The sequence below is a fragment of the Daucus carota genome, chromosome 1 (assembly GCF_001625215.2).
Source record: "Daucus carota subsp. sativus chromosome 1, DH1 v3.0, whole genome shotgun sequence".
In the NCBI taxonomy this organism is placed as follows: Eukaryota; Viridiplantae; Streptophyta; class Magnoliopsida; order Apiales; family Apiaceae; genus Daucus; species Daucus carota.
Window position 1 is genome coordinate 54,267,699 of NC_030381.2, and position 17,474 is coordinate 54,285,172.

At 35.8% G+C, this 17,474-nt stretch overlaps 2 protein-coding genes and 1 long non-coding RNA gene across 6 annotated transcripts; 1 reads left to right on the top strand and 2 right to left on the bottom strand.

Moving 5' to 3' along the window:
* Window positions 1-204: 204 nt before the first annotated feature.
* LOC108206285 (disease resistance protein UNI) lies at window positions 205-7,076 on the top strand. 4 transcript variants are annotated; one of them, XM_017376558.1, is made up of 6 exons: window positions 205-326; window positions 585-696; window positions 1,528-3,157; window positions 3,305-4,212; window positions 4,326-4,811; window positions 6,097-7,076. In XM_017376558.1, the coding sequence occupies exons 1-6, from the start codon at window positions 304-306 to the stop codon at window positions 6,919-6,921; spliced, it is 3,984 nt and encodes a 1,327-aa protein (XP_017232047.1). In that variant the 5' UTR covers window positions 205-303; the 3' UTR covers window positions 6,922-7,076. The 4 variants fall into 4 exon arrangements, with proteins under 4 accessions (XP_017232047.1, XP_017232023.1, XP_017232031.1 ...); XM_017376534.1 differs by having other exon boundaries at window positions 1,528-4,212; XM_017376542.1 differs by having other exon boundaries at window positions 608-696; window positions 1,528-4,212.
* Window positions 3,722-4,330, bottom strand: LOC135149934 (uncharacterized). Its single transcript, XR_010288264.1, has 2 exons — window positions 4,106-4,330; window positions 3,722-3,978 (listed from the first exon to the last, which is right to left on the bottom strand). It is a non-coding gene; the product is annotated as an uncharacterized LOC135149934 (long non-coding RNA).
* A 733-nt stretch (window positions 7,077-7,809) lies between the features above and the next one.
* LOC108199714 (probable LRR receptor-like serine/threonine-protein kinase At3g47570) lies at window positions 7,810-11,234 on the bottom strand. The gene is made up of 2 exons (XM_017367660.2): window positions 8,429-11,234; window positions 7,810-8,326 (listed from the first exon to the last, which is right to left on the bottom strand). The coding sequence occupies exons 1-2, from the start codon at window positions 11,148-11,150 to the stop codon at window positions 7,944-7,946; spliced, it is 3,105 nt and encodes a 1,034-aa protein (XP_017223149.1). The 5' UTR covers window positions 11,151-11,234; the 3' UTR covers window positions 7,810-7,943.
* Between the last annotated feature and the right edge of the window lie 6,240 nt (window positions 11,235-17,474).

Here is a 17,474-nt window from a genome sequence, read left to right on the forward strand (position 1 = left end):
CATATTTTTTAATTATATATATATCAATTATTAAAAATCAAAATTCGACGATAAAAAAGGGAGAAGGCAAAAAAATAAATTATTATTATTATCATAATTATTCATGGGTCATCATGACAACTAACTGAGCTACGGGAAATAATATATATATATATATATATATATATATATATATATATATATATTTTGGAAGGAGGGAAACTGGGAAAGAATAACCTTGAATTCAAAGAGAGAAAGAAAGGGAACCTCCAAAGTTGCAGATTAGTGGTTTATATCGTGCAGGTTGATTGGAAGATTTTGAAGATGAGTCCAGCTTTAAGCTTGAGGTATTCATAAAACCCCCCTTCTTTTTGATAATATTTTAACGGATATCTGCCTGAAGTACTATTCTAGACCTAATATTGAAGCTAAATTTATCATTGAATTCTCTGCGAATATGCTATATATTCTCCCGATGTTTGTACAACGTTAATGAATCGATAATGTCGAGACTAAAGAAGGTTAATTAAATGAAACCAAGAAACCCAGTACTTTAGCAGCACAAATGGCGGATCTTAATCACTTATTAATCCCTGATCACGCAGTTTTGCTTTGTTGTATATACAAGGAGCTGCGCAAATGAAGAAGACCTGGGTCCTGGAGGAGAAGACCGCTTTGGAGAGAGTGTACATGTGCACACTGCACGTGCGATCAACGGTACTGGTCTTCTTCATCTTATTTTTTCCTGTTTTGTCCATTAATTGTTTTAATAATTTCATTAAAATATATGAATCAGAAATCCGATCCAATCTCTTAACTAAAGGTTCGAATATGATCATCTCAGAAAATATTTGATGGTAGTGACCCGATCAGGTAACTACCGGATATGGATTTAGGTTAATCCGATCCGATAATTATATATAAATATATTTTTTGATTATATAATATGTTATAAATATATAATTAATATTTTGATCTGTACAGCATTATATTTACTATGTATCTTTAATTTTTCTTTCTATAACATTCAATATCATGTAAATTCAAATTTGGTAAGTCCAGTTTAGGAATAGATTAATCGGTCCGGTCTTCTCAGAATTTAGACCGCATGAAGGACGACTTCGAGATTAAGGGGAGACAGGACAGAATATTAGCACATGTAGTTTTGGCAGGGGCACCTTTCCATGCAAAGCTGCTTGGTTTATTGCAGAGGGCATTCTATGTTACACACTTCTCAAATTTCAACTCCCTGCAAATTACACTTACTTCATCATTCACTTGCTTCAAACTTCCTTGTTCAAGAAATTGTTGCTGCTCTTTCTCCTTTCGCTTGCGCTGTTTCTTCCCATTCTCTCTTAGTATTCATTTCATTGCAGCTTCATCATCTTTTTCCTCTACATCTTTCTTTTCTTTATCAATTTTTCAACTCCCTGAAATCCCGCTCACTTTATCATTCACTTGCTTTGGAATTGTTTTCTTTTCTTCTACATCTTTGTTTTTTTCCGAACAATCATGGTTGGTCTATCTGACATTCCCTGTGTGGGAAAGATTGTGGACAGGATATCCGATGCAGCAGTTGATGCATTATTTCGTGGATTCAGTTATGTGTTTTCTTACAAGAATCATGTTAAGGCTCTTGAAACTGAGATTCAGAAACTTGACACTGAGATGCAGCGGATGTCCAGAAGAGTCGGGGAAGAAAAAGATAATGGTAAAATAATCAATGCTGGCGTGAGTACATGGCAGACAGATGTAGAAGAAGTCAAGAAGAGCGCTGAAGAAATTTTAGAAAAATACAAAAACAGATCTTCATGGAGGTGTATTCAGTGGATGCCTATTCCTAAACCACTCTCCCGTTCCCGACTGGGTCGGGAGGCAGCACACAAGGCCAAGAGAGTGACGGAACTCTCTGATTCTGCAAACATTCTCTTGGCTAATGAAATTGCATATCTTTCCCCTGTTGAGAATGCACCAATTAGTGACACTGTATACCAAACTTTTAAATCCAGAAGTGATGCTTATGACGAGCTATGGAAAGCGCTTGAAAGTGAAGGTGGTTCTTCAATTCTTGGCATCTATGGAATGCCTGGAGTTGGGAAGACGACAATGATGGAGAGTATATGGAAAGAAGCCCTTGTGAAAAAAATCTTCGACAAGGTAACTCGGGCAGATGTGGGCAATGAAGACTTGGATGTATTCAAATTGCAAAAACAGATTGCGGACCATCTGGATTGCCATTTAAATCCGGAAGATGATGAGAGACACAGAGCTTCTCAACTGAAAAACAGATTAATGAATGAGGAGAAGATCCTCATTATATTAGACGATGTATGGAGGGAGATTCCGTTGCATCGTATTGGAATTCCATTGGGCGATGGATATAGTTCCACTCATCATAAGATCCTTTTGACATCCCGGAAAAAAAAAGTATGCATGGACAACAAGTGCCTGCATCCGGTAAAGATTGCACCTCTGGACACCGATGAAGCATGGCAAATGTTCAGGAACACGGTTGTTGCTGATAACATTTACCTTCTTCCAGATGAATCCCTGGCACAGGAGGTGTGCAAGAAATGTGGGGGATTACCCCTCCTAATTCACGCGGTTGGTAAAGCTCTGCAATTCACATCTCATGATGTATGGAAGGATGCACTTAATCAACTAGAGAAGGGGAATTTTGAAAAAATTGCTGATATAGATCCAAAAGTATATGCTTGTGTCAAACTGAGTTTTGATAAATTACCCGATGATGCCAAGTCGTGTCTTGTTTTGTGTTCCTTGTATCCTGAAGATGCCCACATTTATATCAATAAGCTGATCCGGCTAGCAACAGGGTCACTGCTGGTACACGGTGGAGAAGCTAGGATACGTTCTATGGTAGAGATTCTCACATCATCTTCACTGTTGCTCGACTCTGAAGATTATATGATAAAAGTGCACGACCTCATTAGAGACGTAGCTAGATCCATAGCTGTCCAAGACCCGAAATATTTATTTTCTTCTGTAAGATGTGGCTCGCTGTTGCCTGGTGATGTTGACTATTGTACTCGGAAATTCTTACGTTTGCATCTGGAAAAGAATGATATCTTTTTTCCTGATGGTCTGGTATGCCAAGACCTGCATAACTTGTGGATACAATGCAACAGACATGCACAACAGTTCTTAGGTGACTTCTTTGGTATGTTTGTCAATCTCAGATTTTTATTGATTGAAAATATGTTATTTTGTTTGGAGCTGCGGTTCTCTCTACGGCCCTTGGTTAATCTCAGGACCTTAATGTTAGATGGTTGTCAGATGACTCAAACAAATGCTAATTTTTTCCCAGAAAACCTGGAAACTCTTTGCAGTTGGAATTGCAATCTCCCACAGCCACTGAATTTACCAATCCTGAAACATCTTAAAAAGCTAGAAATCCTAGGGTGGGACACTGAGGTGCAAATGGCGCCAAATACCATATCCAGTATGACCAGTCTACAGGAATTGCATATACAATCTGGATACAAGATTGGAGATGGTGTTTCGGCACCAATATTGGGGGAGATTAGTAAGTTGACCGCTCTGAAAAGTTTGCAGATTTTCTTTTTGAGCAATTCCGAGCATTTTCAAGATACAAATATATTTGCTAATTTACTTCAATATAATATACGTGTTGGTGCAAACTGGCTTAGAACTAAATCTCGGATTTCTGTCAATAGATTTATTGAGCTGCAAGGCAGTGGTTTGGAAGGCTTAGAAGGCCTGATTGAGAGGGCTGAATATGTGTTATTGGATTGCACCGATATTGATGTGGGTAGCATATACAACAGCAACAGGGAAGCATTTACGGATCTAAAAGACTTGTACATCGAAAATTGTAACACTATTGAGTATGTAGCAAGGATATCATGCGGTGAGATTCAACATTTGAAGTCGTTCTCTAATCTTGGCCTCTTAGAAATTAAAGATTGTTCCGCATTGAAATACCTCTTCAGCAACTCTGTTGCAAAATGTCTCGTGCACCTGCAGAAGTTAGCCATTGTAAATTGTCCTATGATGGAAGCAATCGTAATGAATGAAGGCACAAGTGACAGAGATGATGACATCATCAACTTCTGCAAACTGCAATGGTTAAAAATAGACAATGTACCGAGACTCAAAAGCTTCTGCATTCAAAATAAAGATATGCACTCCAGATCAACAACACACAACTCCGCTATCTCCAGCAGTCAAGCCCAACCTCTATTTGATAAAAAGGCATGTTTTATTTATTTCATTATTAATTTTAATTCAAAAATAACAGAAATTTGTTGAGTCTAACATGCATATTAATCACTTATTTAAAGATTTAAGTTTAATATATGCTACAGGCTGCATTCCCTTCCTTGGAGGAATTAACCCTGGTGGATTTAAGTATAGATATTTGGGGATATAGTGGATATGACAATGTCGCATCCACCTTTCACAAATTAAAGAGAATCCGCTTAGATCGGTGCGAGAAACTGGAAAGAGTGATACCGCTTGTCATGTCGAATAACCTTAGGAATCTGGAATCTTTGAAAATTTCAGATTGCCCGAGCTTGAAAAACGTGTTCCAACATTCTTCTGTGGTCAGAGATCTTATCAACCTTGAGGTGTTGCACATATCAAATTGTAAAATGATGAGAGTGATAATTGATGGGAAAGAAGAAGGGGAGGAGGAAGCAAGAGAAGAGGAAGAGGAGGAAGCAAGAGAAGAAATTACTAATGATAAAGATGTTACCATAGTCGTCTTCCCCAAATTATCTATTCTACGTTTAGAAGATTTGCTATGTTTGACCAGCTTTCACTGGAGTGGGGAAGCCAATCATTCAAAGGTAATGCTTTTAGTTTCTAAATTACTATCAACATGTTTTGGGTTACGTGTCTTTCATTGACTTATTTAGCTTCAAAGAGTCTTTTAATTGCTCCTAAGTTTAATATAAGTCATCTGACTCTATTAAGTTAGTCTAGTATTTGATATTAATAAAAATATCAAATAAAAAGAGAGTTTTTAGGAATATTTCTGGAGTGAGACATTCTTAAGAATATCCTAATTTAATAAAAATCATATTTTTTATATTATATTTAGGAGTTAACTAGAAAAATATTAGAGATGCCATTTAATTGTTCACTATTTAATATTTTATTTGTATTTGAACTGAATGAGAGGGAAAAATAGTGGATGTATCGAAGTGAATGATCTTTTTAAAAAAATATCAAGTTAAGAGAGAAGAGATCTTAAATTTATAACAAATCTCCCAGAATCTCTCTTGAACTATATTTGAATCAATGATTCTTATTTTTCTAAATTCTGGTCTTCCATAACTATGGGCAGTGTTCTTGGCGATCAGAGAAATATAATCACATTCCAGTCTTAGAGATTTATGGAATAAAGGGGTAACCTTATTTTCTTATAAATTTTAAAAGATAGTCAAAATTTCAAATTCATAAGTTAATGACTAGAATTTATTTTCGTCTTTTGAAAAAATGTGACTACTCCTAATTTGTAACACGAGAATGAGACATTATTTTGAAAGGTGAAAGCAAAATCTGATCATCCTTTTTAAAAAAAAAAATTAATGAAAAGTTATCAAACGTGCCATTATTTTGAGATTTTTAAATTTTTCAATTTGAAATATTCTTTCCCATTTTCTTTACATGTTAAAAGTTTAAAATTGTAAATTTTAAACAATATTAAACACTAGCGTAGTTTGGTTGATTTAAAGTGTTCTTTATTAAACGGTCTACTAATATGGCGGCTCATGAGACTTCCAGATCGGGTTTTCGATAGGAGTTCTATTCCTATTAGTGTTGAGACTGTTATTATGGCTGAGGCCAATTAATCTTCTTGTTTGTCTTAAAAAAAAACACTATAGCACGCACTATTTTTTCATATTTTTTCAATATTTTGTATTTGTTAAACATAGATAAATCACACCCTTTCATCTATTCTTTTAGTTTATTTTAATTATTTTTCATCTTTTCCCTTGACCTCCATATCAACCCCTATATTAAAAAATGGGTGAGACAAAGAAAGTATATTGTTACCAGTGTGTCACCCAGTTGCCTCATTTTTTTCTGAAACCAAGTTTTCATGACGAGCGCCTTTGTTTATTGTAGATTCAATTTCCAAACTTGGTGGTTCTTCAACTCAAACAATGTGGGCGAATTAAATATGATATGATGGAGTTAGGCGGAGATGATTCCAATTGTAAATTAAGGATAGTAGAAATGACTTGTCATCCAAAGATACAATTATCAAGTAGATGGCATTCCAGATTATATAATGTTGAAAGTTTGACATTGATACACTATCACTGGTGGCCGCAGCTGAAATTACAATGCTTCCAGAGATTAAAGGTGCTTAAAGTCAAAAAATCTGGATGCTCTTCTCTTTTCTCATTCTCAGCCTTTGAAAGTCTACAACAACTCCAAGAATTAGAGATATCCGAATGTGTTTCACTGGAAGAAATTGTGGAGGATTTAAGGAGTGGAGAACATTGTGGCGCGGATAAGAGGATTGTGGCACTCTTCCGGCTCAAATCAGTTTCTCTCATAGATTTGCCAAAACTCAAAAGTTTTGGTAACAGTCCAAGCTATGCCTTGAATATGCCTCAATTATGCAGGTTTTATGTAGAAAGGTGTCCCCGGATAGAATATTTCACTTCTTTGAAAACAACCACATCGCTGCAAACTGCTTATAGTGACCGGTACCGGTACTGGGAGGAGAGATTTCCAGACCTGAACAACTACTTAGAAAATTGCAAATGGGAATATGAATCAAGTACCAGTGCTTCGGAAGTGAGCAATAGTTATCAAGAATCAGAAACAGATCCAGAGTGGGTTGGCGAGCATGGTGAAGTGAGCAATAGTGATCAAGTATCAGAAACAGATCCAGAGCGGGTTGGCGAGGAGCAGCTTCAGGAGACAGAGGAGAATGCTTAACGGTAACAAAGGAGTCAAGAGCACATGGGTTTTCCGGTTGTTCTCCATTAATGTAATAATATCCCCCAGGTTTTTATCGGTTCTTTGAGAAGTGCTTAGAAGATCTTATTCATCATAATGAAAATATTCATGCCATATCGTGAATAGATTTGTCACTTGGTTAGTAGCAATGTTGAATACTAGTTTATCTCATAATTTTTCTTATTATCAAAAATAACTTCTCAATTAAGATCCTCTTCGCGGCGGCAGTGTAATATCTTTCTAATTCTTTTTACAAATATATTTTATAACTGATCATAGAAGTTAGTGAAATATTGACCTGCAATTCAGTCCCTACTTATTGACCTGGCTTATTACAAATGGGAATAATATAGAAGTGCATCGACTATATATAATTTTAGTACCTACTAAACAAGAAATAATTCGAGGCATAATCATTATGAAATACATCTCAGGCATAATTATAATCCCTACTAAACAATAATGTTGTGTTTGGTTGAGATGAATGAAAATGGAGGGAATGGAATGGAATAAGTGCGTAATCAAGAAAAAAACAGTATATTTTTAAACCACGTTCCATCTTGTTCAATGCCAATGGGAATAAAGAGATAGATAACTATGTTCATTGTAGTAACACCACAACTCAGCACCATAACAAAATAGATTTTAGTCATATTCTACTTGGAGGTTTGGAAGGCACCACGCGGTTCAGATGCGGATAAATGTAATTAGTAATTACCCATTGTTACTCACACATATAAATACACAATTATTATTGCATTTTGTTTTCACAGTTTGCTTCACAATAATGTATAGAACCCGGGGCAACATCTTCAGCAAGAAGGAGCCAGCAAGCTTCTGGGTTTTGAGCAAATACAGAGTTCTCAGCACGTTATCAATATAAAAAGGATAGAAATGCGAAAAATAAATAGGTAAAATTCTTCCTTTTCAGATTAGGAGTTTAAAATATCAAGATGCCTATATCTGGTATATAATTACAGACATTGCAACTCTCACCCAGGTTATGGTCTGCGCTGCAGAAGCTTGTCTCTTGCCGCATGTAGCAGCTTGATAGCAACACTAATGTCAATGCGCTTTTGAGGCTCCTCTGCAGAACATAATATCCCCACTTCAAATATTGATGCCAGGCATACTTCCATGACAGACCTGCTGTATGATTGATTTAGTGTCAAGCCATTTTCTTCTGGCTCTAGTACAATTCGGGGGTCAGCAATGTCCATCACACTATGTGGGAGTGCCCTTCTCACATAGTCATGAAGATTACTATCACCATCAATGAATATGCTCCTTTCAGTAGGTCGTTTCCCCGAGAAAATTTCTAAAAGAAGAATTCCATAGCTATATACATCTCCTTTTATGGATATCTCGCCACCCATTCCATACTCTGCACATTTTAAGGGTCAAAATATTAGCGAAAAAATAACATGTTACAATACCACGAGGCTCAATGCTAAATATTGATGAAAATTTTAGTATCAAAAATCACCTGGGGGAACATAACCAATTGTTCCACGTATACCAGTTGAACTCATTTGTGTTTGATTGATTTCATTTGTAGTAGCAAAAGAAATCCTCGCTAAACCAAAATCACCAATATGAGCGATAAAATCCTCATCAAGAAGAATATTACTTGGCTTTAGGTCAGAATGTATGATACTTGCATGACTGTGGTGATGTAGGTAATCGACTCCAAGTGCAACATCAATGACAATACTTAATCTCCGGAGTAGATTTAAGTTTCTTTCATTCCCTTGATAGGAAGGCGTCGGATGCAACCAGTCGTCCACACTCCCATTAGTCATGAACTCAAAAACCAATGCCTTGAAGTCATTGCCCTTAAAATCAGTGCTAGAGCATGCTGTGATGATCTTGAGAAGATTCCGATGACGAATATTCCTCAATGTTTCACACTCTGCCAAAAAACTCTTGTTGGCTCCACGTACTTCAATATTCAGTACCTTCACAGCAACTATGTCTTCCCCTGATTCGAGAACTCCTTTGTAAACTGAACCATATCTTCCTTGACCTAAAAAATTATCCACGGAAAACTCATTTGTAGCTAGGCGAAGATCTTGGTATGAAAGTTTAGGAAATTGGTCTCCCCTCAACACCAAGGCAGGGTCATCCAACTTCTTGGAATTTCGACGACGAAGACAAATAAAGGCAAGGCATGCTAACAAGACGCCGAGGGGTACAAGAACTATGAGTAGTATCATTCTCAGGGGAAATGTTTTTTTCCTACTTCCCAAGACTTTTACAGGACAAGCAGGAAACTGCAATGCTTGAATACCCCCACAAAGTTCAAGATTTCCAACGACCGAAAATGCACTTGCGTTTGAAAAAAGCCCTTTTCTTGACACTTCACCTCCAAGCTTGTTGTGTGACAAGTTGAGAAATATCATATGAAAATTATCAAAAAATCTCGGGATATCCCCAGAGAGATTATTTGTTGATAGATCTAGAACTGCAAGATTTTTTAATGCTTTGAAGGAAGACGGAATTTTACCTTGAAAAAGATTTGCTTCCATGTATAGCTCCTCAAGCATCACACATTCACCCAGAGTCACGGGTATACCTCCTGTTAATTTGTTGTACGAAACATCGAGTTGAACTAATTGTTTCAACCTTCCAACGCGAGATGGAAGCACCCCGGTGAATAGATTTTGGGACAGATCAAGGCTAAGGCACCGGGACCAAAAACCAATCTGCTCAGGAATTTCACCTCCAAGCCTGTTGTTAGCCAGGGCCACATTCTCCATAGTAGAGATGTTAAACAACCGAGTGGGAATGCTTCCCTCGAGCATATTATCATATACAGCCAGACCGATTAATTGAGTTAAATTTCCAATGGAAGTGGGAATGACTCCTGAAATGTTGTTTCCACTCAAATCCATTCCGTTTAACTGTGAGAGCTCTCCAATTGACTCTGGAATGCTCCCCGTTAATCGGTTATCATCCAATTCAAGCACTATCATGTTTTCCAAGTTTCTAATTTCAGGAGGTACGCGTCCATAAATGTGGTTTCCATACATGTACAACTCCTCCAGAGTCTGGGAGAGATTCACAATGGAACTCGGAAGCTCCCCTCTTAAGTTACTCTCGTGTAAGGTTAGTATCCACAGACGCGTACAATTGACCAAAGAATTGATGAAACTTAAGTCATCCAAGTTGTCTCCAAGTGGATTTTGACCCAAGCTTAGTAACTGAAGATTAGGAAGGAGACCAAAATTGTTCTGTATAGGCCCTGTTATACTGTTTCCTAGGACGTCGAAGTTAACAAGACTGGATGCATTAGCTATTGATGGGGAAAGCTGTCCTGAAATTCTATTGACCCCCGCGTAAAATGATTCCAGATTAGGAAGGATGGAGCCCCAATCTGGTGGAAGCGTTCCTTGAAGATCATTATTGGCTAAACTGAACACACGGAGGGATGAAATGTTAAAAAGTTTTACAGGGACCATACCGGACAAACGATTGCCTTGTAATATAAGAATCTCTAATTTTGTATGATGAGCAATTTCTGAAGGTATGCTCCCTGCTAGATTATTACGGCCCAGACCAAGATAACGAAGATTTGTTATATTTCCTATTGAAGGTGGAATTGATCCGGTGAAATGATTATTCCCAAGTCTAATCTCATTGAGTTTAGGCCATGAGCTGAACCCAACAGGGAGTTTTCCTTGGAGATTGTTGCCAGACATTCCGATTCTTAGTATATTTACACAATGACTCAAATTAGCTGGAAATTCACCTCGGAAAGAATTGTTCCCCAGAGCAAGATGTTGTAGACGAAACAGTCGACCAATTTCATCCGGGATTAGGCCATGAAACTCGTTTTCATGGATGTCCATTAGCCTAATAAAGGAGAGGTTTCCGATATGAGGAGACAATGAACCGACCAAGTGTTGTGAGCTGAGGTTGAGTGATACCACCCTCTCTCGTCTAGCACTGCATGTAACGCCATTCCAGTGACAGAAATGAATGGAATTGTTCCACGAGTCTAGTGCACCCAAGGGATCATCTTTTATCGAAGCCTTGAAGGAGAGCAAAGCTTGGTGATCAGTCACATTGTTTCTAAATGCATGCACTTGTGTGGAGGTTTTTAATATCAAAATTGAGAGGATGATGAATTGAAGGAAGCTGAATGTCATGGTGAATGAATATTCAAGTATCGATGGAACAAAAGCAACCCTCAATTTATAGACCATTTTATGACTTTATGGTAAAGCTTAAAAGCTTAACTCCATAGTTGAGCAACAAATTCCAAGTCATCTCTGATTAAGTCAATTTTTATCAGCGAGTGGTGTTCCAAGCTAGGCTAAATTACAGATGTAATGTAATTATATAATTATATTTTTGATGTATGAATAATTTTTAGCTATGAGTTATTTTCACTCTATATAGTTGTTGCCTCCCACTATTCGCTAAAAGCCTAAAATGAGCTCCTTTTAAATTAGAGGTCTTTTCGCAAATAATGGTCACTCGTGGTGCGTTTTTGGGCCACCTTCCAATGGCCATCATCTTGAATCGGTGCTTCGATGGCTCTTGTTCGAAAATTATAAAGGCAAGTTCGTTTCTTGTTTTTCTTTGATCTAATAATATAAATACTTTACGCTTTGTAGTTTTTCTTTCGTCTCCACGCAATTTCTTGTTCTTGTAGCTTTCACAAATGTGTGATGCTTCCGTTCCGTATTTGTCTTGAATCATCAAACATAAATATTTGTATTCAACTCTAGCAAAGGATCATGCCACTCTGATGCGATTCAAAGAAGAAGGAAAATGAAAAACAGGTGTGATCTTTTCATAACATAAACCACATGATTATGATTATATGATTATATATATTATTTGTGATGTGATTCATATTTTTTTTTTCACGATCAGGTATAATTGTGTGCTTAAATCTATTTTTGTATAGATTGTTTTGTATCTTATTATATGGTCTGTTTCTTCTTTTTCGATTCTTAATTTTCGTTAGTATCTATGGTGATTGTTTGCGATTTTTGGACGGTGGTGGTGGTGGTGGTGGTGGTGGAGGTGATGACTTAATTAGTGCGAGTGGTGTAATTTAATTGACTAGTTTTATTGCTTGATTATATCTTTACCTTTGTAATTTAGGATATAGGAGTAATCAGAGATCTTAATTTTAGTCATTTTTGAATGCTAAGTTGACTTTTTTTAACTTCGTTTATATTTGAAATTTGACTTTTTTCTACGTGTTATAGTTTGAATTTTTTTGTCTTCATTACAAGATTAATGATAGTCTTTATTGTTGATTATTGTACCTGAATTTAATTATTCATGGCGGCCATAAAGGATGGCTTTATTGTGCCTTAATTAGGTATTATTGCGCCATTAATGGTTGATTGTTTAATTGGTGTATACCAAATTTACATTATGATGATAATAATAATTAGCTAAAATCGTGATACGTTTGTTTTCAATTTTATTTATTTCTTATTATTTTTATATTAAATATTTATTGAGATATCAGTTAGTTATATTATGATAAGATTCATATTTTATTTTCTTGACAACATTTTGTCTTATATTTGAGTAGATATATTTTAGCTATGTTTTTCAATTTTCAATTATTTTTTTAATATTTTAAATATTGATTGAGATAACATTTAGCTATTTTCTGATGAAATTTATATTTTATTATTTTGTATTATTTGTTTAGGTATCTAACCAAAGAGATCTCATTATCTTTTTGGTGTAGATTTTTTAATGTTTTGTTTTACTTAAGTTTTATTTTACTTTCGTTATTCTTCAAAAATTATATTATATTCTAATATTGAGTTTGTTGACTTTTTCCTTTGTCGTTTTTAGATAATTCGATTATTTTTATGAACTTATTGTGTTCTTTTATTTTGTTGGTATTTTTCAGGATACTCGATGGAAAAAAGAAGGAAAGTTGAACCTCGTGTGGTGTTTTCTTATCGAACATTAAAGCTTTATTGTCTAAGCGTCCCCGGTCATCTTTGCATGTCCGAGGGTTAGATGGTAAACTTTCTTGAACGAAAGGAACTCCTGGCAGCAGCTTTTGTATTCTGATACAATTCGTTATACGAGAAAGTATCTTGTGACAAAAAAAAAAAAAAATAATTTAGCTATGAGTTTTATGGAGATGTGATATTTTTATATTGTGCGAGTTGCGTTGATTATGAGGTGGATGTTTATTTGTATTATGTATAAATTAATTTAATCAAATACAGAGTAATTTATAGTTAATCTAAATAAAATTATAATTATTCAATTTAATTAGATCAAATATTATAAAAATTAATGAAATTTCTGTAAAGTTGCTTAAAATATTATTAATTATATTTGAATTTTAACAAGCACACAAATTCCTGCACATAAATTAAGTTTATTCGGTGCTAAGTTTAGTTCGAGTTAAAATTTTAAATTGATATTTATTTAGAAAATTTAAAAAATCATGAATAACTCATAAATTATTATAAATATAATAATAAATTAGATATGTTAATAATGTTATAAAATGATAAATATTTATTTAAATGATGATATTAGTTCGATCATATCAAATTCTACGAACAGAATAATTGTTTTAAAATTATATCTTCAATTTATTATTATCAACAATGTTTTGGGTTTTCATGATATTTTGATTTATGATTTAGCAAATCCAAATTTTTTAAATTAAATATTATTTTCTACTAACTATAAGCTTAAACCAACTGCCTCTATATCAAATTTACATTATGTCTCAGTGACGAGTCAATTTATTTTGATGTGAAAACCAGGAAGTCCAAGAATAAGTTAGTGGGAGGCTAATGGTGGGCGTAAAGTGAGAGTAAGTGCCAGGAAATGGATGCCATTGTGGCATTAGCCAAGTGCTAGTCACTGATAATAATCATCATACTGGATGATGAGTAGAGCCGGCCAAACGGGCGGTTTGGCTCGGCCCGAACCGGCCCGAACCGTTACGTAACCCGTATTTTAACGTGCCGGGTACGAACCGGCACGAACCGGCACAAACCGTAATTACCTGCGTGCCGGTTACGGTTCTCGTTTGTTAGATTCGAAACCGCCAGGAACCGGCCCGTTAAAACCGTCAGAAACCGTCTGAAACCGTTGAACCGATGAACCGCGTTGAACCGCTGAAACCGTTGAACCGCTGAAACCGTCTGGACCGTTGAACCGCTGAACCCGTCTAAACCCGTTGGAACCGCTTGAACCGAAACCGTCTAAACCCGTTGGAACCGTCTAAGCCCGTGAAGGCCGTTTAACCGGGAAAAAAACGAGCCGTTGCCAACGTTCACCTGCAACTTTCACCTGCAGGCTGCAACTCTGCAACAAGGCTGCTGTACTGCTGTCTCTGAGCTTACTGGCACGGGCAAACAAACGGCTACAATGCCGTTGGAGACACCGAAGGAGCCGTTGGAGGCTTCCTTATAAATACCGTCCCAGGCTCCCAGCTCAGTCACCTCACTGTCTTACTCCATCTCATTCTAAATTCCACTCTCTCAAGCTTATAAATACTCTTACTTCAAGTCTGAATTCAAGCAAGCTGCTCAAGTTTTTCCGGCCTCAATTCAAGCTTTTCCGGCGTGGTTTTAATATTTTCAGTTAATATTTTCTGTTGTTAATTATGGAAGGTCGAGGTACAATATCCTCTCAAGATTCCACTCAAAGTCCGACCATGGCGCCGCCCCGACGACCTCCACTCGCACCCGGTCAGGCAACCGGCAATGACGGCGGCGAAGGTATGGATGTAATGATGTATGCTTGATTTTATTTTCAATAAAATTATACTTTAATTATGTTTTTTTTCAAATTAAAATTTTACTTTAATTCGTATTTATTTTATTTATATTACAGTTTTTAAATAAACTGTTAGTTTTTAATTTATAAACTGTTAATTCGTATTTATTTTAAGTATATTACAGTTTTTAATTTATTTTACTTTAATTCGTATTCGTATTTATTTTAAGTATATTACAGTTTTTAATTTATTTTACTTTAATTCGTATTCGTATTTATTTTAAGTATATTACAGTTTCTAATTAATGTTCATTTTTTGTCATTTAGGTGGCAGTGGGGGTGCATCAAGTTATTATTGAATGTGTTAGTATTGTTACCACTTTACGTGAATATGAAGAAGATCGACATTTTAGTAACATTATTTTTGATATGAAAGTGAAATGGATTGAATATTTTACAGATTTCCCATATATTTATGGTATTGCATGCCTACTTGATCCCGGTGTTAGACAAGAAGGTTTAGAAAACATGTTAGAACATTATTATAATGTGTTAGGAGTTTCATATGATCATGTTTTATATGTTACTAATTGTCTCAATTTATTGCATCGTCTTATAGACATGTACCTTCCAAGTACTGAAACCGCTATACCACCAAAGACAAGTTCTTCAAATAGATTTAATAGTAAAATGTTAGGAATAATAACTAAAAAACAAAAGGTTAGAATTTCTACTACGTCTGCTCCTGTAGCTTCGGCTTCTACTACTATGCTTAGAGAATTTTTTTCTTATAACTATGAATTAGACGAAGATTTTGAAATATTAACATGGTGGAGAAGTCATGAGATACAATTTCCAGTTTTAGCTAAAATTGCAAGGGACGTATTAGTAGTCCCTGCCTCTACAATTGCATCGGAGTCGGCTTTTAGTGCAGGTAGAAGAGTTTTGGATGAGAAAAGATCAAGTCTCGCGCCAGATGCGGTAAAGATTTGCGTTTGTAAAAAAGATTGGGACCAAGCTGCTAAAAGACAACAAGGATTTCAAGAAGATGACTCGGACGGTGAAGAAGATCCTTGGATGTTGATGGATACTTCGTCGTCCGAAGGCGGCAATTCGGCAAATGAACAAGAATAAATAAAAAATTTCTTTCTTTATGTATTTTTTTAATTTAGTTTGTACAAGCGGTTTGTTCCGTTAAATTTTTTAGAGAGGAGTCCTCTCACATTATTTGTAATTTTTTTTTCTAATTTATAAAATTTACAAGAGGTACCGCCCTCTTTTTACAATTTATTTATTGTTTTATAATAAATAAATTGTACAAAGTTTATAATAAATTTATTATTCATTAAATTAAACTATTAAATTCCATTGCAAAAGTGTAGTAGATCCGTTGCAGTGTTGCACACTTAAATTTCACAAACCACTTGCACTAAAAAACAAAAAAAAACACAATCATTATGTGTGTACTGCAGACTGCCTCGTGCCTAGTCACAAACCAAACCAGTAAGTCAGTAACCACTGTCTGCTTCTGTCTGCTTAAACCGTAACCTTGAACCGCCTGAACCGCGACCGCCTGAACCGTGTAAACCGCCAAACCCGTAAACCCGTACAATCCGTATAAGCCGGTTCCGGTTTCCAATTCTTCAGCCCGGCCCGGCACGGACCGGACCGCCTACCTAGACGGGCCGGTTACGGTTCCGCCAGTGACGGTTCGGAAACCGTCTGAACCGGCCCGAACCGCCCCGGACCGCCCGTTTGGCCGGCTCTAATGATGAGTGCAGTTGATTTGAAGAGTTTGAACTCTTCAGTAATGTACTCGTACCAAACAAACAAGGGTAATTGAAACATACTTCTGCATGTTACGTTATAAAATTTCATTTCTTGAATAAAAATTTAATATTTATTTATATCATTTGTAAGGAAAAAGAAAAAAATACTTCAACTGCATTTACAACCATCCAACTGCATGGTTATTGAATACTGAGATTTCCGTCAGCAACCTTTTCTATCAGTGATGAACCTGTAGTCTTATAATCCCTCATCCCTATTTATTTGTCACGATTTTTTGCACGTAACTTAAAGTGATTAAAAAACATAGTTCCGTTTATTATTTTTAATTTTTTTTATGAATAAAAATATAAACTATAAATTTTATTTCAAAAAAAGAAAATTTTAAAAATTCTGAGCGAAAATATGTTTTTTAATCACCTTAAGTTACGTGCAAAAAGTCAAAGTGACAAATAAATAGGGACGGAGGTAGTAATATTAATTTGGAGAAAAAAGAAAAAAACTTTGGCCATCACCATATTCAATATTATAAAGTTATAGAACCTGGTGGCTGGTGCAACCTCTTCTGCAGGAAGAAGCCAGCAAGGCTTCTGAGCAAATACAGAGTCTGCTAAACTCACAGCAGCTTCGGAAGCTACCGAGTTCCGTGACTTGCAGACAGAATTCAAGCTATAGAAATCCTCTGGACAACATACTATCTATAAGAATATCCTTAGAAAGAACATTGTTCCAATTATAACATCATACTGTCACCAAGTTCTAAACTTTCTCGAACTCTCGCTTCTCAATTGATTTGTTGGGACCAGTCTTCATATATACTAGGAGGATGGTATTGCTGAAATATTCAATATTTTCTGTTACAAATTTATAAATCGAAATTGAAAGGCATTAAACATAAGAGCTGTACCTTAAATAACAGTGTCGCAGTCATAATCTAAATTATTGAAATATAAGTAAATCAATACACACTTGATTTTCCTACATATTACTGAACTCAGGGATAAGGAAACACG

Coding starts and splice junctions, on each gene's coding strand:
- LOC108199714 (XM_017367660.2), bottom strand. CDS start 11,150: ATGGTCTATAAATTGAGGGTTGCTTTTGTTCCATCGATACTTGAATAT. Junction 8,327..8,428: donor AATTGGTTATGTTCCCCCAG/GTGATTTTTGAT, acceptor TAAAATGTGCAG/AGTATGGAATGGGTGGCGAG.
- LOC108206285 (XM_017376534.1), top strand. CDS start 304: ATGAGTCCAGCTTTAAGCTTGAG. Junction 327..584: donor AGTCCAGCTTTAAGCTTGAG/GTATTCATAAAA, acceptor CTGATCACGCAG/TTTTGCTTTGTTGTATATAC. Junction 4,812..6,096: donor GGGAAGCCAATCATTCAAAG/GTAATGCTTTTA, acceptor TGTTTATTGTAG/ATTCAATTTCCAAACTTGGT.